The sequence below is a fragment of the Natator depressus genome, chromosome 9, assembly GCF_965152275.1.
Source record: "Natator depressus isolate rNatDep1 chromosome 9, rNatDep2.hap1, whole genome shotgun sequence".
Lineage (NCBI taxonomy): Eukaryota > Metazoa > Chordata > Testudines > Cheloniidae > Natator > Natator depressus.
In genome coordinates this window covers 5,747,213-5,770,128 of record NC_134242.1, presented here as the reverse complement: position 1 = coordinate 5,770,128, position 22,916 = coordinate 5,747,213, and the positions used below count along the sequence as shown (strand labels likewise).

The following is a 22,916-nucleotide window of genomic DNA, read 5'->3' as shown; positions in this document are numbered from 1 at the left end:
AGCCTCAGACATACCCAGGGTGGAACATGAGGTCTCTGCAGCGGTCTTGCATTGCAGTGACTGAGGTCTTTTTGAGGTGGATTCTTCCTGTGGAGAATGACTCAGTTTTGTATGGGTTTTCTTCATGGATTTACCTTGGGTAGATCCAGGTGAACGTGATGAAGTTGACGGGGCATTGTGTTCACTCAGCAACCGATGTCCGGAGGGGGAAGGGTGTATCTCCTGGCCTGGACCTGAGGCCAACTGCAGGGAATGCTCCATCATTAAGAGTCTCAGTTTTAGCTTCCAATTTTTTCTTGACTCACCCTTAAATGCAGAGCATATGGAGCACTTCTGTGGGACATCAGACTCTCCCAAGCAGCGGATACAACAGGAATGGCTGTTGCTGACCAAGATGCACTCCTGGCAACAGATGCACTGTTTGAAGCCCAGAGATCCTGGCATACCCCAGGGCAATGACGTCTAGCAGGGGAAGGTCCCCCTCCCAAAACGGGAAAGGGATCAAGAGAAAGATCCCCCAAATCCGTAAATAAAAAGTAAATAAAATAACTAAACAATAAAATAAAGACAGGTAACTAGGCTAAGAGATTTCAAAGTAAGGCATACTAATGCTCCATCTCAGGCCAAGGCAGTGGAGAAAGAACCGGGGTGTTTCGCTCACACAGCGCTGTATAGCCTTAGAGCGAGGCATGAGGAAGCATAGGACACGTGTGTGGGCTGAACAGACACTGCAACCTAAAATCTCCAATTAAAGGAGAAAGGGGTATTAGCACACATGAAATGGAACGCCCATAGGGATGTTACTCAAAGAGGAACTAAGGGATAAAGGATGAGGGAACAAGAGCTGCAAAAGTGAAATATGCTTATTTTTATGTACACATCTGCAAAAGCATCCACAGGCAGACCCTTAACCCTATACAAAGCCTCATTTAAGCTACTGGGGCTCTGACTCTATGGACCAATGTGCAGGATCTAGCACTATGTTTGTTCCTCTGAGTCTGTAAAAGATTTAAGTCATGTACTAAAGCCTGGGGATGGCATCTGGAATGAAGGCAAGAATGGAACTCAGTGATGCTAAACAAAGTTAATATTCATATTAGGGATCCTTCAGCAACAAAGATGGGAAGGGAACCACAACTCACTTCTTTTGGGTGAGAGGAGAAAAGAATAATCCTGAAATTGCTCAGTGTAGTTAAAAAAAACCCTTTGGATTTTTAAATGTATTAGCTGTGTCATGCCTTTTGTTCTATAGAAAGAGTTAACAATGCATTCAGTGGCCCCAGGAATACATAGCTATAAGACACTGTAGTCTACTTTTAAGGCAAAAAAAAAATCCTAACAAAGTACTATGCATTATACAGACAATAGTAATATTGTTTTTCAATTAAAGACCAGCTGGGGAAAGAAAACTTCAGGTAGCACATGTAACAGTCTACATAGAGACCACATTTAAACCAATAATTCATAACATCAAAATACTGGATTAAAACCACTGTTTTTTTAGAAATTATAAAAGGAAAAATAAAATGAGAAACTGGTTCCCACATGACACACTACAATAATTCCATTTTAATCATGACTACATCAGAATCTACATCTGAGAATCTAAAGAGAAACCAATTTTGCACTGAACAAGCACTTAAAATTGAAGAAGATCAAAATTCAATAGTTAAAAATCAAACAGTATTTTTCCTTTTGGATTACATTTTCTTCATATTCTATCCCTCCTATTCAATTACAGTTTTTGAAAAATACTTCATCATCACTGAGACCGTCTGGTAGCTCAGAAATTCAGTTACAGTTCACAGTTCCTACGCCCTCCCCTACTTCTGAAAACAGAGGGTTACTGACTGCTCAGGGCTTTATATGTTCATTACAGACAACAGCCTTAAGAAATCCTCAGAGACTGCAGATCCTATTCCTCACTGACTAGCTGGCTAAAGCAGCAATAATTAAGCAACAAGACAGTGGGCAGTACATTTTTACAGCATGCTTGGGTTCCAATGCATAAGGCATGAAGCTGAAAGTAGAGTAGCTAACCACCTGAGAAGTGCAATAATCACTTTGAAATGCAGTGTCTAAAGTACCTTTTTGTAATGAAAATAAATTTAATCCATAAAAATAAGGGGAACAAGATGTGCACTGACATGAAGAGATCATCACTCACAGTCAGAGTTCTGAAGTCACATTGTAATACATGCATATACTTCAATCTCCTTTCTATCCACGGAATATAACTACCAGACCCTTTCAAAACAATCAGTACAACTGATTCCTACTCCAGAGACCCATGTACCAGTACTTCAAACTTTCATGTCTTGCATTCCAGACTTACCCTCCCTACCTCAACACTGAACCTAGCGCTAGGCTCCTGCAAGGCACTGCTGCTGCATCCCTTCCATTCAGTTATGCATGATCCAATGTTGAGCTTGAGTGCTCCACATTTCAGTCACACAGCTAAGAGATTGGTCTAGAACAGCCCAAAGGTTAAAGGTCACGTAACTTAACAGGAGTCTAAAGACACTGATCGGTACAGTCAATATCTTATTCTGGTAAACGGATACAATTGTCTGAAAGACTGGGAACCGTTCTCTACTAAAAATGGTAGTAACAATTAAATAAAGCAATAGTTTTAAAACCTGGGTAAAACATAGGAGAGAGCACTGGTATTGTGTTTAGGATAACTTTACATGAGTCCAAAAAAAAAAAAAAAGGCAGTGTGGGCCAGCAGCAAAATTCTCAGTTAGAAATATTTATAGATAAAGAAGCCAAAATTTTCTCCTGGCAGAATCTACAATGATTTAGTGCTTCTGATTTCACTAGCAGCACTACAAGTTTGTCCACTTAATCAGAGAATTTTACATTTGTGTAAAACTTCAGTGAAATTACTACATGTGATACCTGCATTATTCTTATGAATACTGTATGTGACTGTTTCCCTCTTCAGTTTTGTACTGCTGCCTACTTGAACGCAAAGGTTAAGTCAGACCAGAGCTAAGGGTTGGTCTAGGCAGGAAATGCAACAAGGACCAAGGGTACGTCTACACTGCAGCTGCGAGGCGTAATTCCCAGCTTGAGTAGACGTACACGTGCTAGCTCAAGCAGAAATGCATAAAAATAGCAGTGTGGCAGTAGACGCCTGGGTGGTGGCTTGAGCTAGTTGCCTCGGTACAATCGCTCTGAGATCCTACGTACGTACTTAGGCAGTTAATCCGAGCAGCTGCCCATGTAGCCACACTGCTATTTTTAGCATGCTAGTTTAAACAGAGCTAGCACATGGAAGTCTACCCGAGCTGGGAATTACACCTCCCAGCTGCAGGGCACACATAGCCTAAGAGATAAGACAGCCGCAGGCACACACTTTTGAAGAAGTCCACTCCAAAATTCCACCCCAGAAGGGGTAAAGCCACAAGGCCTGACACCTGCTGGGGTGCACTCAATGAGATCCTGAGAAAGGACTGGTTTCAGAGTAACAGCCATGTTAGTCTGTATTCGCAAAAAGAAAAGGAGTACTTGTGGCACCTTAGAGACTAACCAATTTATTTGAGCATGAGCTTTCGTGAGCTACAGCTCACTTCATCGGATGCATTCTGAGAAAGGACTGTCGTGCAGTTAGCTTGGTAACTGTCACATTAGCTTTGAAACCAGCTTTACATCAACTCAAGTTTAATTCCATGCTTTTTCAAATTGCCCAGGGTCACTATATAACCTCCACAGAGCAAAAGACAAAGGTCAGGTATATATATGCTGATTATTTTTAGTTTTGTCAACAGCCTGTGATATCACTGACCAACGGCTCTGTTGACTTGCCTATGGGCATTAACTGGATTACACTGTATTGTGCAGGAGTTGTTCTGTTCTTTCATCTCAGAAATTCTAGAAGAAATTCTGATTTTGGGCAGCAGCTCATCTTCTCCATTGGCTCCTTTATGTTGGTTCCTACAGAAATCTATTGTCTTCCACACATATTTGCTCAATATGCATGTGAAGCCACTGTGGGAGCCACTAAAAGAGACTGGTAAGTGATATAATCAGTACATGAGCAACAAAGAGTTCTATGCCATCTCTCTTATCCACTTCAGATATATCTACTTGCATGATGCCTGGCAGGGATGGAGACATGGACAAAGCAAGCCAGTCCACACATGCTTGAAGTAAAATTGACCATCTGGAGGAGGCACTGTGAGTGGGTTCTGCCCAAGCTTTTATATTGGTACTGTGAATAATGGTAAAATATGTGAATTCTTTCATTACATGAAATGAAAATCTTTTCAATAAACACATACTCTACTTATCGATCTTATGCTTTTCAAAAGAAAAACTACACTGGAGATCAATAGCTTTAGATACAGTTGGTTGGACTGGGCAATTTATGTCACAATGAAGGTGCCCTAATTTCCTTAGCCTTTCTGAATACAGATGCTCCTTAGATCCCTGTATCAGCTTTTTTTTTTTGCAATATGCACTTTATTATAATAAGAAACTAAGACAGCATTATAAATTTAGCTAACAAAAGACCTAAATAATTTTAATCTAAACTGTATTCCAAATGCGGCCTCACAAGCGTCACATACAGGCTAGAATCACATACTCTGATTTATATGCCACAACTTTATTTGTCTCAAATAGCACCTGATTGTGCTAGGTGTGGGTCCCTGTCCCAAAGAGATTACTCTCTAAAGAGACAAGTGACTTTCAGAAAGCGTTCATGCTGACCCCATCTGGAAAAGTGCTTATCAAATGTGGATTCTAGACTTGATGAGGAGCTGTCTGTTGGCATAAAGTCTCCTTCATAGGCCTTTGGTACAACTGCACTGGCTTATTAGATTTATTTATTAATTGTGTTCAGCCCATGGTGCATGTTATAGATATATATTCCCTCTGGCTCAGTGTTAGTTTGTCTGATCACTGAGAATATATTCTTTTTCTTCTAGTTAGTCTCCTACCTCATTACTTTGCTTTTCTCTAAAATGTGTAGTATAAATATATAGTGTACTCCTACTTTTCACTAGACATCTTAATTTAGAAGCTGATGTGGTTGACTGTTCTAATACCCGTTTCAGAGTAGCAGCCCTGTTAGACTGTATTTGCAAAAAGAAAAGGAGTACTTATGGCACCTTAGAGACTAACACATTTATTTGAGCATAAGCTTTCGTGAGCTACAGCTCACTTCATCGAATGCATCCGATGAAGTGAGCTGTAGCTCACGAAAGCTTATACTCAAATAAATGTGTTAGTCTCTAAGGTGCCACAAGTACTCCTTTTCTTTTTTCTAATACCTGAGTTACTGTATTAAGCATTTGTGCCAAATGAAAGCCTGCCAAGAATAAAACAGTTTACTAAAGGGGTGGGATCAGCACTTATACCTGTAGTTACAGCAGAACAGTTATACAATCATGCACAAAAGATTAAAAATCACAACAATGTTAGACTGTAATAGATATTGGGAAAACCCTAAGATTTTATTCAGTAAAAACATAGATTAATGTCTTAAAAATAGAACTTCCTTCTACCATAGCCTGAAGACACCAAACTTTTTTTTTTCCTCGAGAGAGTGCGCCCTTTAGCACTGGCTGAATTGTGATATTACTTCATTTTTCCTTCTAAACTGTCTTGACTGGACTCCTGCTACAACGGCTCACAGGGTGACACACACCACATTGTTCTTCAAGGCCACAATCATTGGTGAAATGTACACTAACCAACAATCAGTGGATCTAGTTTCTGCCTCTTCTGAATTAGGAGAGTAGACAAGTTTTCCCCAATCCACATCAAATAGAATATGCACAAACTTACCAAGAGCCAAATCCCATGGGCCTCCTATCATAATCAGGCAAGTCTTGAGCTATCTTGCACGCTTCTATGTTCAGGTATTTAAATATGTGGATTTTTCCTTTTATGCATATCTACAAAAAAGGAAATCCATAAACATATTGAGCACTTTATTTCATCAAAGCGCTGTACAGACATTAACTAGCTGTTGTGAATAATGTATTATCATACTCAAAGGTCAATAAATAAATGCTTATAACATCCTTACAGCTCTTCATCCATTTTTTGAACCTTCCCCCATTACAAACAACTGCATTGAAGTGTCACAGAATATATGTATAATAAAAAACTGGAAGCTTTTTCCAAAAACATCTGGACTCTGTGGAGCCCTTTCTGTAAACTTGCTCATAATGGTTTATCATGTCAATGATCTTCTCTGAACAAGGAGCTATATGTATTTGTAAGGGGTAAAACTTGGAACTACAGCAGAGGCATCCAAACCTTGACCAACCTAGGTGGCAATGGCAGCTTGCCAAGAGCCAGGCCTAATTTGAATCAAGTGAAGTCACTTCTAACTCCCTTCATCTTTAATATGGAGGTAGAATCTATGGAAACTATAAGTCACAGCACTTCCCACTCTGATTCAGAGGAAGCAGGTCATTCCCCAGGGCTATACATACATATTAAAGATGAAGTCAGCCATTGACCACATTGTATTTAGCCTGCAGGCTGCATTTTGGGCAGGCTGCTGTAAAATGAATGAAAATGCATTGCACTTTTAGTTTCCCAGTTCACTACTTCAACAGTAGAATGGCTCAAAAATGTTTTTTGTTCATAGCTCTTCTTCTCCCCCAAAGCTTACTCTGATCTAGAGCCACTTGCTTATTTTACTTATACTGTACAATGAGAATTTTATTCAAAAGGTTAACGAAGGAATTCCTGCAGTAACCACATACCTACTACCAGCAGGAGAACTAAATTAAGGGAAGTGGAAGAGTATTTCTGCCATGGGTTTCTTTAAGATCTCTAGAGAAATACAGGTTCTTTAAAAGCTTATTGTTCACAAAAGAAAGTTTTAAACCATTCAGTTTCAAATCTCATTTTACATCCTCTAGTGAAAATAGCAGACATTCTAATTCCAAATTATAATTCACCTGTGCAGGGGGTGACTGTAGAGGGTTGTTGTCTAGTGTGATTGTCTGAAGATGCCTGAGGTTCCGATAACAAACAGGGATTGTTGTGATTTTATTGCAGGAGAAATCTAATCGAATCAAAGACAATTCTGCAAGTTCTGGAGATAGAAAACAAACATTCAATCTAGTAGCTATAATAAACAATATGCTTACTACTAGCTCTTAGGAAAACAAGCTTTAAAAAGAATAAAAGTGTCAAAAATCTCAGTTGTTACATATGACAGACTTTCATCCACTGATCTCACCTTCAGGTAAATGCACCAAATGATTTCTCCTGATGTTCAGGTCACGCAAAGACTCCAGTCTGCCAATCTGTGGAGGTATTGTCTGTATTTCATTACAGCTCACATCCTGCAAAACAAAACTACGAAGTGAGACACTGTTTTGATACTGTTTCAGAGTAGTAGCCGTGTTAGTCTGTATTCGCAAAAAGAAAAGGAGTACTTGTGGCACCTTAGATACTAACAAATTTATTTGAGCATAAGCTTTCGTGAGCTACAGCTCACTTCATCGGATGCACTGAAGGAGCTGTAGCTCACGAAAGCTTATGCTCAAATAAATTTGTTAGTCTCTAAGGTGCCACAAGTACTCCTTTTCTCTTTGCTTTGATACTGTCAGCCTGTTTAAATAAATCCCAATGCTAACAGGCAATTCCTGCCTTCTGGTTTTGTAGGTGTATGTACATTATAAATAAAACACTGTCAGAGTTAAACTTGAAAAAAATAAACACTTTTATGACACCTAAGATTGTTAAAGTGCTTTACTAACATTCATTAAGTTTCAGCACTGTGACAAAGTTAAGTATTAATTATCCCCATTTTACAGATGGGGAAACAGAAGCACAAAATAATTTTTTCAGTCTCCCAACAACAGCAGAGCAAAGAAAAGAATGAACCCAGGAGAAATGACATTAGATCATAAAAGCTCTTTAGAAAAGTTACACATTATGGAAAAAGTGAAGGTATAATGATATTTCCATGTATAGTAAGTTAGCAAACTAGCATGTTAGTGTATATTTCTATCATTCCTCCACAGATTGTCCATTTCCCATTCCTCCACAGACTCTGAAGCAGGAGAGCCTGGAGACACACTACCTGCCATGTACTTTATCTGGATATTTTCAAGGGCCTATCTCAAAACCTCTACGCAAATTTACAACAACATTTAGAACATACAAAAGGATAAAATACATACTAAATTGCCAGTACAAAAGCCAGCCCAGACTAAATAACTCACCCAAAAATAATATTAACCTCACACGCATCTAGGCATTAGCAGGCGTATGCAGCAGACAGCCAGGGAACAAAGCGAGAAGCTCTAGTAGAGCTATGTGGTGTAGCCCTTAGCTCTACCAGTGCACCTCACTTCTCACTATTTGTCTTTTACTGAGTGCCAAGCTTTTAAAAAAAATCTCAAATGTATACACACTTGAGGAATACTCAGAGTATATCATTAAAGAATATATGCTTGTAGGACTGAAACGTGCACATGCGAATCCCTTATGCTTAACAATCTGTCCCACCTTGTATTTAGCTCAGATGCTCTGCTTACTTTCTCCAGGAAGAAGAGCTCTGTGAAGCTCAAAAACTTGTCCCTTGTACCAACAGAAGCTGGTCCAATAAAAGATATTACCTTGCTGTCCTTGTCTCTCCCATTAAAGAATACACGTACTTTTGTAATTATATGCCATTCCCAAATATGAGTTACACACTTATCGAGATTCCATTGCAATTGTCTCTAACATGTCAAGTTGTCTAGGTTGTTTTTTAAATCCACAAGTTTCATAAACACACTGAAAAACTAAATTAAAAGCTGAAGTATTTGAAAAAAAAATAAGATAGCTATCTGTATAGGAGCGACCAATTCCCACCAAGAATATCCCTGGGTGGCAGATAAGTGGAATGTCCTGCAGATATGCAGGACACCTGCAAATATTCAGTAAGCCATTGCAGACCAACTGGCGACATGTCTCAGGATGGGTAGCTGGTGGCATGGCTACCTCTATAAAATATCACTCCCTAAGATCAGGACAACAAGATGAATAAAGACTGCCTTAAAATACGTTTTGCTGGGGCAGAGGAGGCTCAGGGGAGGCTAGGAGAAATAAAATTCCAATTTCAAGCCTAAGGTATCAGGTTTGGACAGCTGACCTGTAAAGCTCATCCAATAGACATGTTCATGAAAACTGATGTCCATGTCAAGTGTACCTCCGAGGGCTAGGGTGTTCCTCACAATTGACATCCAACAGCCTTGTCTGACTGTTGTAACTTGGCAAAGGTTGCTAAAGCTAAAGAAGTGAGTGAGCCAGCCCAGATGCACTCTAGGACAGCTGGAAAATGAAGTAAGTACAGTAGAATTTCAGTGTATCAGGGCAACATTTCTAGCTAGAGCTTTCAGGCATTCATTACAAATACTAGAATATTGTGTCCAGTTCTGGTGTCCACACTTCAAGATGGATCTTATGATGTGAATCTTACGGGGGTTAATCTGTTCAGCTTATTGAAGAGAAGGCTGAGAGGTGACCTGACCACTGTGTCCAGGTATTTTTACATGGAAAAGTTATCGGCTAGTGGGGGATTTGCAATCTTGTAGACCAGGACATAACAAGATCCAATGGCTGGAAGCTGAAGTTAGACAAGCACAACCTTAAAATAAGCTGCAATTTCCCAGCAATTAGGATAATTAAACACTGGAACATCTAACCAGGGCTGGGGGTGGACTCACCATCACTTGGAGTCTTTACAATGAGATTAGGTTTCTATCTAAAATACTGCTTTAATCCATAAAGCATAGATCACCTACTAGGATCATTTGGGCATACCCCACCTAACCAATTCCCTGAGACTGCAGGGGCGTGGGCATTAGTGGCACCTAACTCTTTCCTGTTCTCTGCCTGTGGCACACAACAGTTAGACTAAAGCATTTCAGTCCTCAGGAGACTAACTCAAGTTATTGGGCTCAACACAGGGGTAACTGGGCAAAAATAAATGGTCTGTGATATACAGCAGGTCAGACCAGATGATCTATTGGTCCCTTCTGGCCTTACACTCTATGGACAAATAATGCCATATATATCACCACTCGCAACTGTCTCTACCAGATACGGAGAGATCCTGGGACATCAGACACTAGCTATTACAGGACTGTGTACTCTATTTATAGGATAATGTGTGTATGGCAGGGAGCTGGAGTCACCCACACGGAACTTTTACTTGGAATGCAGAATATATGATAAATTAATGTGGATGTCTTAGTAGCACTGTATTTGTTTAAACAAAGTTCCATTCTGATTCTATCTTGGGTATTTATCTAGACCCCATTACTGTTGTATCTGAGCACCTCACAAACTTTAAACTATATTTACTCTCATAACACCCTAGTGAGCCAGGGCAGTACTATTATCCCCATGTTACAGATGGGGAACTGAGGCACAGAGAGACTTGCCCAAAGTCACACAGGAAGTCTGTGGCACATCAAGGAATTGAACCTGGTCTCATGAGTCCTGGACTAGTATCCTAATCACTGGACCATCCTTCCTCCCTCAGCTGAATAAAGCTATTTCATCTCAATGAAATTTAAACCCACTAGAGCAAATGATTTATAAATTAAGCACTGAACAGCAATTAACAACAATAAGTATATACTCACAAGCTCTGTCAGGTGTCTGAGCTGTCCAATTTCTTCAGGTAGTGAGACCAACTTATTATTACTTGCTATCAAAACTTTCAACGGTAGACTACACATGTGTACTGGCAATGTTGAAAGCTGGTTTCGACTTTTGGGTAGGAAAAAAAAAAGTCAGAATATGGGAAGAGACCATTTACCAATTTTAACACAACATAAGAGAATCCCAAATCACGTACTCTATTTTGACAGGATGTAAGAGCACCAAGTCAGTTTCGAGACACATTTATAGGTGAGCTGGTAGCTCGCAGTTTCTTCTTTACACATCTTTCTTATCCTTTGCTTTACCAAGATGTGTTGTAAACAGAAGCTCTGAATCTGGTACTACTCCTGGCAGATGTGGGGATAGGGCATTTTTGTAGGAGGCTTTTAGGCTCTGGAGCTTACTTCCTCTTTCAGAGTCTTGTCATATTTAGGCATCATGCAGATACCATTTTCTTATTTTTTTACTGCGCATTAGCATGTGGGGAACAGCGTAGGGTAGAATCAGCATATTACTTGCTCAGTAGAAATGTTAAGTGTGTGTTTTAATTATTTAATTTGTAATAGGGCCAATTATCATGGTGATAAACATTTAAGAAATCCTTGTCACAATGAATTTGGACATGTTACAATCCAGTATTTGACACATCACAATTTATGACCATCAAAGCAAACATGAGGTCATGTAACTGGACTGCAACCGCAGTGAATGAATCAGACAGGAAAAGGTTGGTTTATAAAACGAGAATGCTATGATTTATTTGTAAACGGAAGCAATCAGACTGGAAAATGACTAGAAAACCAGCGAAAAGTTAATGTTACCTTAAGGAGATTTTAACAAGATATTAAACTCAAGTTTATTAAAATATGGTATTGTTCTTCTAGTGTGTGGAGTCTACATTTCCCACTACAAAATCCTACTCCTGAGCAGTACATGAACTAATGTCAGCTGGTATCAAGGGATAATAATTTGAAATACACCTGTTGGAGATCACAGCAATAGGAAATCCATCTCTGACTCACATCCTATTCCTACAATGCACATCATAAAGCAAAAAAGGAAGATAAGCAAAAAGTAATTGGCAAAGGGGTAACACCAGATATAATGCAAAATGTTTTTGTTTTTTCTTAACTAGTATCATTACTAGTTTGTGAACAGGGGTTCTGCATACTCTTAAAACATTGGTTTTAATAATGCAGGTTGCAGTATACAGTTGAACTTCAATAATAGGCTACACCACAGTTATATTACAGGTCAGGAAATTAATTTTTATTACAGATAGACATATGTATTTATGTTTGGTAAAAAACTGTTTAAAAGCTACCAGAGCAATGTACTCAAAGGAAAATTCCCTGTACTTTATTAGAAGTTGCAATTAAATACTTCTCTTTCGTGGGACACCTCTTGACAGCTAATAAATGTTGACACTTAAAAGGTTAACAGATGGATCAGTCTTCTCTCTTTTAAACCAATACATCTGAATTTTGTCCAAAGAATACTGGATTCTATTTCATGAGAGAGATTCCATACAATTAGAATTAAATTAAGTTTTGGGCTGTGTTGTCTTCGTCAGTTATTAGTTTCCCATCATACCCCTCAGCTTACTATTAAAAACTTCCTATCTTTATCTAGTTATTCAAGAAGCAATGGTCCTTATTTACAGAGCAAGGTTTTGCTTTTCAAAGCAAGAAAGGAAACCCACAAGAATGAGTGAAATTGATAGCACCAGATTCTTTATTTTTAGACAATAAATCCTGGATGTGTATTTTACATCACTGATTTAAATACAAAAAAGTGCTCCTATACAATGCCTAAGGTGCATAGAGAAACAATATACTGTGCAATCAATACTGTGCATTCAAGAAAATTTATTGCATATACAGCTAATATTAATTATATTCTGAAATACACATGTGGTAGGTATTCACAATTTAAAATGTAGTTAAAACATGGTCAATGGCCACTATTTTTAAAGTTAAGTATTTTTTAAGTTAAAAAGAGCTAACAGTTCATTTTTCATCAAAAGGAAAAAGGCAATATTATGCTTTCATTGCTAATTCAATTTAAACTACTTCTGAATTACACCAGTTTTAAAAGAGGAAATACGCTTGATCTGTTCAATGTGTAACTTACAAACCCAAGAAACATTTACTTCTCTCCGCCTCACATATTTAATTACTGGCTCTATCCTTGCTCTCTATTTATTCACATACAAAAAGAGATTGTCCAGCTCTATCTTCAGTAGATTTATACTGCTTACTTCCTCTGACTTCAGCAATTTGTTCCATATGCCGACTAGCTTTAGAAAAAAGAAATTCTGACCATTTGCACAATTGCTAGTCATCTCCTCAATGTCAGTCTGAGACATCTTATTTTCAAAATAGTCTCTTAAAACAGCATTTTTACTAGCGTTATTCCATTCCTTTTATTTTAGAAATCTGGCAAGCATGAAATTATTATTTTTGCATTCAAGATGTACTGTAAAATATTTAAGTTTACAGACATCTTTTATAAAAAGTCTTTGCATACTGAGAACTACTCAGACATCCATTTTCTGACATTATATAACTCAAAGATGCCAATTTCTCTTTATAATGCTTAATCACTCTTGATTGACCTTTGCTTTGATAACTTAAGTCTAAACAGGATCACAAAGATTTGATATAAACAGTGTAAACTGAGCTAAAGTTGCTTGCTTTAATGTAGTGATTAAAAAAAGAGAGGCTTCCAGCTATTCAGGTAGCTACCTTATCCAAAGGCTTTCCATATGGCTTTAGTCACTGAAACTGCTGTATTTATTTTGGGTCAGAATCTGCCTGCACTACTTCAGCTGCAGCTCATTTCTGCCTCTTTACCCATTCCTCATCCAAGCCTGAACTTTTCATTATACCATAGAAGCTCAAGGAAAAAATAAGAGTTGAATACTAACTAAAGCCAATAGGAAAAAGTCCCATATGATGAGAAAAATCTAGCCACAGGTAATTTTTCTACTTTATTTAACACAAGCACTATTGCACAATTCACAGTTGTTTATCAACACCCAACTGTCATCAAAAAGAAGCAAAGATATATTATAGACCTACAAGCGCCCTCACATCCTAACAGATCATAATCTGAAATTAAGTACGACTATTAACATCACCTCAGCTACAAAGGAAAGCCAGCAACTCCAGTTAAAGGGACTCTGCCAATTTAAAAATTATGCCCGAAAATATTTTTAAAACCTACTACATCTAAAATTACTATAACTGAAAGATTAGAGGAAAATATTATTCTATTTTCAGCTTATTTACTTTGAGAATTTTACAAGACTTTGAGTATAGTTATTTTTACCATTTCCCCCACACAGCCAGGCTGTTAGCCATTTGCATGGGTCTTTCACACAGCAATAGGAGAAAGAAGAACATGTAATGAACAGGTGCTGGTGTTTGTACCACTAGTGCTAATAAGAGTAAATACCCATTCATTTCTATAGAACTTTCCACCAGAAAATCTCAAAGCACTTTACAAACATTAAAATCAATCAATCAATACCCTTATGAGGTAGATGTCACCATTTTATAGATGAGGAAAGAGAAGCACAAAGGTGCAGTGACTTGCTCAAGATCACACAGTAAGCCTGTGGTAGAGCTGGGAACAGAATTCAGATCTCCTGAGTCCCAATCCCGTGCTTTGTCCACGAGATCATCTTTCCTCTTTCATTACTTATAGTACCCAGAAAAGTTAATTTATCATCCAGAACCTCAAGAGCTGTCATTTAAAGATCCCATAGGAAAGAAGAGAAAACAAAAAACAAATCCCTTCACATTACAGACCTGCATAAAAAAATAAAATGGAGAGAGAGCAAAAGGAATCCAGACTAGTTAATGAGGACAAGTAGGCAATTTATCTTTCCTATGCCCTCAAATCTATAATACTGGCCAGATGGGATATGTTTGAAATCACAAAGAAGGAGCAGTGGCTGCCAAGATTTGAAGCAAGCATGCACAAGAAGATTTCAGGTTGTTAACATGAATCCAGAAGTGCCAAAAATTAAGATTACTACTATCTGATGTCTCCTCATTGAGGTAATTGGTAGAGACTGGTCCAGACTGGTGAATCTGATGGCATGTAATATCAAGACACACAGGTTATATACTAGGTTTGTGTTACCTTCTAATGCTCCAAAGGTTGCAAGAGTCTATAACATGGATATTAAAATCAAGATTTAAATGTGATGGTACCTGATATTTAGAAATGTTAAAGACTGTAGGTTCAGGATGGCCTCTGGGATATAACGAATGCAGTTCTGGTACAAGTTAAGGCTCTCAAGGGAAACAAAATGACAAGCTTCTGCAGGAAGCTCCGAGAGTCTGTTCCGTGACAAATCTGGAGGGAGAGAAAAAAAAAGAAAAGAAGAGAGAAACAATCACCAAATGACCTTTGACTGAGTTCTTTGGGTCAGGAATTGTATCTTTGCACATTGTGGGTGCTATAAATATAAAATAATAATGGTCACCAGCATCAAGTCTATAAAAGGCGTGTTATGACAAATCATGTAGTTACAGTTTCTGGGGTTGTTTGGTTTTTTGTTTTTAAGGGGGAAAAAGAAAAATCTTGTGTTTATAAAGACCAAAGGACATAGCCCAGAACATATGGCTTCCTTATACACCCTAACTCTTAACAATAATGTATATGTACTACCAAAGGCAAGAGAGGTTGTTTACTGTCAGTCCTAATTTCTTTTAGAGAACCTGCCTGTTTAACAAACTGCATGACATTTCACCTCTTCAGTGTCCAAACAAGGGCAAACATTTACCAAAGCAGGGCTCTCTAGTCAGCCCAAACTATTATCGTGCATGAGAAAAAACAAATTTAACATCATTTTATGTATTAATTGTGAATTATAAACCATGCCCACCCTAAAGTCACGTCACACTAAGGTTAAAAGAAGGAATACGAAGCTTACAAGGTAAACTGAACCACAGCAACTTTTTTATCCACATTAGGGCCAACAGTTCCTATTTCTTTAGCCTTCACAGAACCCACCCAACAATGCAGTCTATTCTGAAAGCCTGACAAATCAGATAGGCCTTGCAATGTGTCGTGAAGGTCACTTTCAAAGTAGAGGGGCCCCCCCTTACTGAAAATGCCCTGCCATCAGATTCTTCCGGGCTGAACCTGGAGGTTGTTTAGCCTGTGTGCCTCTGCTTATCTCAACTGTGCATATCTTATGATGAGAGATGGCTTCTAAGGTAGACAGGACCCAACTCATTAGAGTTTTATACGTCTAAACCATTACTTAGAATTGTACCCAGAAAAACCGGAAGCCAGTTCAGGTCATAGAGTCCAGGAGTAAAGTGCCCCCTCATCCCCTGCCTCCAAAGGAAGCACTGCTATTTAAGTGGGTCACTACATTCTGTACAAGCTGAAGTTTTAGAATGGTCTTCAGGTAGAACGTCATGTAGAGTGCATCACAGTAATCCAATCTCAAGGTATGATTACGGCTAACTGTAGCAAAGGCCACAATGGATCTAAAATGTTGCAGCCTTCATGATGTGCAGATGGGAGAAAAAGAAAAGTCATGACAAATCTGCTAGCTTGACATACAATTAAAACACCAAGACTGTGAACTTAAGTGACAAATGGCAGACACACACTCACATAATCAAAGGAGATGGAATAACTGCTGCCCTTTCCTTCAGCTGCTTCCCATAGTCTAAAAGCATAACCTTAGTTTAAACTAGGTTGAATATCGGAAAGCTATGATACCAGTCATATTAAATCCTAATCTTGATCAGACATTGAGTGAATCACTCAAATACACATCCTGGTCCAATAAAACTGAAACAAAGCTAGGGGTATCACACACCCCACAATTCTCTCCCTAACGGCCTCTCATTGGGCAGCTGCGGCAACAAACTAGAACCCTGCAAGTGAATCTTTGGGATAAACAAGTCAGGAAAGATAGGAATCACAAATTAGCATCCATCCATTCCTGTAGGCTTGTCTTCAATCGTATCAAAATATGCTGACAGATCTAAAATAATCTGCAAAGACATCCGGTTATCCATTATGAGAAAGATCAACCAGCAAGGGAACCAGTGCACTGTTTGCATCATATCCAGGACTAAAGCTAGATTGATTGCGGTTTACAAAACTGGAAGACTCCAGCTACTGTGAGAATTACTACTATTTAACTTTATCAATAACATTCCTCCTTCCCCCGCCATCTCAGCTGGGAGATTCAATACAGGGCGGTAACTGACATTCTTTCAGTCAAGAAACAGATTCTTGAGCAGCTGTCAAGTAAGAGATGTTGGCACCCTACTTTCTCAAAGGGAATTGACAATAATGGAACAGCTGCCTCTACAGTGAGGAACAGGTCCAATTCACAGGTTGTTGCTCAAAGTTTTTCCAGCCCCTCCAAAACCAGGCTGAAACTCAAGCAGGAAAGACTCCTTATTTGTCCCTGCCTTCCTTCTTCCATCACTCTCTCCATCCATGGTTCTGCTACCAAGGGCGAGAGAATTCACAGCTAAGATTCCTTAAAATCAGACTGAATTAGCTTGAACACATCTCACCGTATGCAATAGTTGACTCTGTACCCAAGTGGATACATCCTGGATTAACCATGCTCTTCAACACCTGGAAGAGTTCAGATGTTCAAGCATTTGTAGATGCTAATGGAATCAAATAAACTTCTCTATGCTTCTTGCACCGTCATAGCATACAATTTCAAAAAGTCTTTATGCCATAAGCAATCAGACTCAGCACAAGACCTCTTCCAGTGATGCTCTAGTCCAGCAGCTCCCAAACTTTATTGGTGCACGTACCACCTTCTTAAAAATTGCTGTGAAATGAATGATGGAACATCAAGCTCATGTACCACCAGTGATTACAAGTACCACATTTTGGGATCCCCTGCTTTAGACATTTCCCTTTCCAAAAGTTCTTGTTCTTTTCTCCCACAGTTTGTCTGATTCACAATAGCATTCCTTTTTGAAAAATGATAGCAAACAAGTAAGAAAACTTGGCAAAAACTATATAACTGCTACAGATACATAAGACTCTGTATTACCCAAAACTATCATATCCCCATTGGGAACCCTTCTGCTCCAATACTGTACTAAAACGTAACATGAGAAAAGCTATTTCCAAACAAACAAAGTATCTCAACACAACAGAAAAATAACATAAACTGGGCATTGAAGATAGCCAATTATGTTATTAGAAATCACTAAAATCTGCAGTACACTAAAAATATTTTAGATACACAAATTTGCCATATGCTAAAGCACAACTGCACTGTGACATTCATAACATATGAAAAGAAAGGAAGGTCAAGTTGCCTCCAATTACTAAAAAAGTTCAAACAAGAAATAGGCGCAGAGTTTAATTAAAAGAAATACAAACATGATACCTGTTTAAATATCCACTCATTCCAGGAGCTAAAATAGCTTATGTCCACTCTAGTCCCTTTAAACAATTACTACAAAATCAATGTCAACTACAAGGTTTAAGACTTTGTTCATGTTTCTTGGGCAAACCCACCACCGCCACCGATCCCACTGTCATTATCTCAATCACATACTCAACTCCTTCCAACACACATTTATTTCTTTCCCTCCTTCACACAGATGTGCTGTCAAGAAGATTTTATTAACCATTTTAAAAAGGAAACAGCTCTCTCAATTAACAAGTCTCATTTTCTGGCAGAAGAGGCCAGGCAGCAATGGAATGAATGAGTTTGACAACTGACATAAGAAGTCTCGATTGATTTTGGTTGCATTTGAATTTTACTAACCAGCATTTAAAACACAAATCAAAACAGGCTTTATTTTGTTGTTCAGATCACAAGCATATGAATAAACAGTACAGAATACTGATGTTCTGAAGAGCTTTGTTTCCGTATTTTCTGAAGGAAGAAGTCATTGCAAAAGCATGATTAAGTGTGAAGAATAAGGAATCTTGCAAAATACATTCAAAGTTAGTAAATTGTATGTAAATTAGCATAACAGAGCCACCAAAGCATGTGTAAAGCAAAGGCTTCACATTTTTCAAACAAGGCTTGCCTAAATTTAGTGTAACTTTTACAACTCTATATATCTCAGCACAGTAGGAATTCAATAGAAATCTGATCAACTGGATTTATTTTTACAAGATCTTCAGAACATAATTGAGTTGAGGTAGAAGTATGGACTCTAAATCATCAAAAGAAGGCCTGATTAATTAAAGATTAGTTAATGAGGCAGCAGCAGTTTTACTCAAATGGAAGTCACCAGTTTGCCATCCTTTGCTCCAGGCTTGCTTTACAGAAAGTCAAGAAAGAGCCTCAGCAAGGGCAGAAAGACATCATATATTGCGAGGGGAGAAAGGCACTGCCACAAGAAGAGTCCAAGATGACTGTAAAATAGGATCTGCTTAATTGGACCGAGCACCTCAAGAGCCTGAGAGAGGAAAGGTTATAGCAGAAAATCAAAATGACCATTTGTGAATGTGAAAACTGCAAATGAAGTGTTTCACGTGCAAATTATGAAGGTCCAACAAATGTACATACAATTTAAAATTCCAGTTAATCCAAGCCAGCTCAGTGCCCCCACCTTCTTAGCTTTGTCAATTAAGTGGAATTTTGCATTTTGTATGGTGGCGTCATTAGTCTAATTGGCAGATTCCTCTGAAAACTACCCTCCCCCCACTGGAACAATCAGACCAATAAATAGTTTAGGCAATACAGTAGTCCTATTCGGAAACAATTTAACAAAACAAAATCCCTAAGTGAAGAGAATAGCTCTAGCAAAAACAGGAGAGAAGAGTTATAAAGAACAATGAAGTGACTGGTCATACACGTGTTAAAGTTGATTTGCAGCATAGCACCTCATGGTACATTTCCAAAAGGGAAAAGTGTGTATGTGTAAGAACACAGACAAAGGCTAAGGGATTTTATTGGGGGAAAAAAAGTGTCCTAAAATCTCATATATTCCTCTTTTGCTGAAGATGACATAAAAATAAAGTGGAAGTAGCACTGGAGAAACAGAGACTGCAGAAATTTCATTGTCACCTCTCTAATCTGCACATCACAAAATTCACACAAACAGCTGGCTCCCCATTTCTCAGCAAAACTTTTAATGCCAAAGTGTTTTAGGAAGGCCTTGTTATTACTGAGACCTCAATATTTTTACAAGACACACTGTAATACTTCTACTAATACAATAGTTTCATTTATTAATTGACAACAGTCAAATTAAGCAAACAAAATATATTTTATAATGCATTATCTCTACCTAATTTAATGTTTGTTCACTTCCTTATTTGACAAAATTCAATAATATGTAATAAATACAGTCACTGATATAAATTAGTGAAGTTTCACTACCCATCAATTCTTCTACAAGAGATCAAAGAGCAACTGCTCATCAATTATTGTGAGTGAATGTATTAGTTAAATATGGACTACTGTGCTTTGGAATGGGAATTACTTTTATTCAGGTTGACCTTTCATGGATTAGAATTGCTGTTCTCATAAATCTGCCATACAATAGGATCTTGTAGGTTGCTAAAAATAGGTCAGTTTTCTGGGAAGATCATGTGGGACTTTAGCAAAAGGGAAATGTTCTTTGGAAACTAAGTTCTTTGTGAAAGATAAAAACCTATCCATATAAATAAAAAATAAAGTTTCATAACAGGTTCAGACTGATAGTGTTTTCCATGTTAATCAGGGTCTTGTCCTGAAAGGCAGAAAATCCAATTTTACACGCGACATGCAGACAATATATTTACAGTTGCTTCATGTATATTACATAAAAGCTCTCACTACATTCAAAGAAGAATGGCATAAAGATACCAAAATATTTTAGTGCAGGATGATTCGCTTCTAAGGGCAAGAGGATGGTCTGCTTTGTCTAAACCATCAGTATACAAGAATACATGCAGCAGTATGTCAGGCAGTTCACAAGCATTCTCAAATAAGTCTAGTCCATGGGTTCTCAAACTTCACTGCACCACAACCACCTTCCAACAACAAAAATTACTACACGACCCCAGGAGGAGGAACTGAAGCTTGAGCTCACCCAAGCCCCACCACCCCAGGTGGGGGGCCAAAGCTCAACGGCTTTCAGCCCCAGGCAGGGGGCCTGTAACCTGAGCCTCACTGCCCAGGGCTGAAGTCCTTGGGCTTCAGCCCCAGGCAGTGGAGCTTGGGCTTGGGCTCCAACCCCGGGCTCCAGAAAGTCTAAACCAGTTGTGGTGACCCCATTAAAATGGAGTCACGAACCACTTTGGGGTCCTGACCAACAGTCTGAGAACCACTGGTCTAGTCTAAAGTGAACAACCCAAGGGACACAATGCTATAGACACTATAAACAATAAAGGTAAGATGACAAGAGCTATCATTTCAGCAACCAAAATGTATATGGTAGATGGCTAGTACAAGGGAACAGGGGAAATAGCAGGATGAACAAACATCGAAAAGGAAACACAGTATAGTAGTTCTGTGAGGAATTACATGTTCAAAGTCTGGAACTACATTAAATAACTTTGGTTCCCTCTGTTTACATCTTTTAAGACCATGACTGACTCAATATTTCCACAATGGTGACAGTAATTAGGAACAGACCCTACTGTTACCAGCGTCTCATAAAACATTAATGTATAACTTTCATGCACTAACTGATGTACCCTGCACATGAATTCAACTGTTGATCTGAACAAACTCATTTGTGACCATTTCTCCAAACAGCCAGCCTGCTCCTTTGGAGATTACCTTCCTAGGTTATAACATCCTCTAGATTGGTCACAAATTGTTCCTTTTGAAGAATATCTTGATGTTTGACAGTTCAATTTTGATACAGTATCTTTAGAACAAAACTATCAAATCCATTACTAAAATCATCGATTTTTTTTGGTCCAGTTGTAAATAAACATGGATTTTTTGTTTATTTTTAATTCTTTCTACCACCTTGGAGGATCATTGGGTACAGTGAACTGTGTCCTTAATAAGATTTTTATGGATTATTTTTATAAGAATATGAAACAAAAAAGAAGGAGTGCATAATCCTAACAGGATGACTATATCCAATGGTATGGCACCAATTCCTCTCTCTTGTGTAGGAGAATGGGAGATTACTGTTCTGAATGTTATAAAGATGATTTGGTAGGTCTCAAATGTGAGGACACTGTTTTTTGGTCTCTGAGCTCACCCACTCGTGAGAGTCAGTCTGAGAGCTATTCAATCTGCTAGAACATTTTCCTTTACCTTATAAGCATTAGGAAGGTCTCAACTGACAATATCCAGTTTCACATGTGGAGGATTTCCTGACACAAGAGGACTGATCTCATTTCTTCCTGCTTGCTTCATACTGCATCAATATTTTCAGTCTTAACGCCTATTTTTTAAAAGCAAAATCTAACACTAACACCTTCAGTGTATTCAGAATTTCTCTCCCTGACTCAACTCCTCCCCACCAATCCCTCACAAGCATCAACTTTCTTCAAGTGCTTTCGTACCAAGGTTAGACATATCACTTGTCAACATCATTTAGGATGAGAGACTCTGCAAGTTCTTGACATTTATTTGAAATGGAATTCAAGGCATGACTGGGAGAATCTGACAGTGTTTAACCATTCATTCATTCTTAGTTCAGCTCATTTTGCCAAGATATTGCACAGGTCTGAGTGCAATATTACACATCACCCATGCTGCAATACATTAACAGTGGTCACACTCAATGTTCTTTTCAAACGCAGAATTTTTATGGCTCAGTAACAAACTGACAAATGGCCTTTAATTTTTAATTTTCAGTTCTAGATGTTTCACAGTGTTAGAAAGACAGGAATCACACATCTGGTCTGTTTGTGGTAGAAACTGTGTTCTTGTTTTGGCTGGAACAATTTCCTTGCTCTTTTTGCAGATGGCGGGTGTTACATATAAATCCCTGATGCGTGAACTGACCATAGAAAAGGAGGATTGAAATGGGCACAAATACCTGTTACTAAATCTCCTTTTAAAACTGCTAATATTGATAATGGAAATATTGATGTTTATTCATTTGGGGCACTCTTCCAATATTGGTAAATCCTGAAGGACAACTGAGAAACAGAAGTGTTAACTTGGAATATTTGTTTTGGCTTTAAATTTCTCTCTCCTCCATTTAGACTCTTGTTATAGAATATTCTACAAAAATATGTTTTGTTTTGAGTTATTGTATTTGATTTTTTTAAAGTAATCAGTATTAATGGAAACAGTTTCTGCTGATTAGGAGCAAAATCTGACCCACATTAGAACAGCTGGAGCTTTGGACCTGATA

General features: G+C 38.3%; 1 protein-coding gene across 6 annotated transcripts in view; it reads right to left on the bottom strand.

Moving 5' to 3' along the window:
- LRCH3 (leucine rich repeats and calponin homology domain containing 3) overlaps positions 1-22,916 on the bottom strand; it is a 101,710-nt gene that overhangs the window by 49,989 nt on the left and 28,805 nt on the right. For all 6 annotated transcript variants that reach the window (XM_074963389.1, XM_074963391.1, XM_074963386.1 and 3 more), the window contains exons 2-6: positions 14,856-15,000; positions 10,614-10,740; positions 7,211-7,316; positions 6,927-7,063; positions 5,797-5,906 (exon numbers count right to left, since the gene is read on the bottom strand). In XM_074963389.1, coding sequence (XP_074819490.1) covers positions 5,797-5,906; positions 6,927-7,063; positions 7,211-7,316; positions 10,614-10,740; positions 14,856-15,000 — 625 coding nt within the window. The remainder of the gene's footprint in view (positions 1-5,796; positions 5,907-6,926; positions 7,064-7,210; positions 7,317-10,613; positions 10,741-14,855; positions 15,001-22,916) is intronic.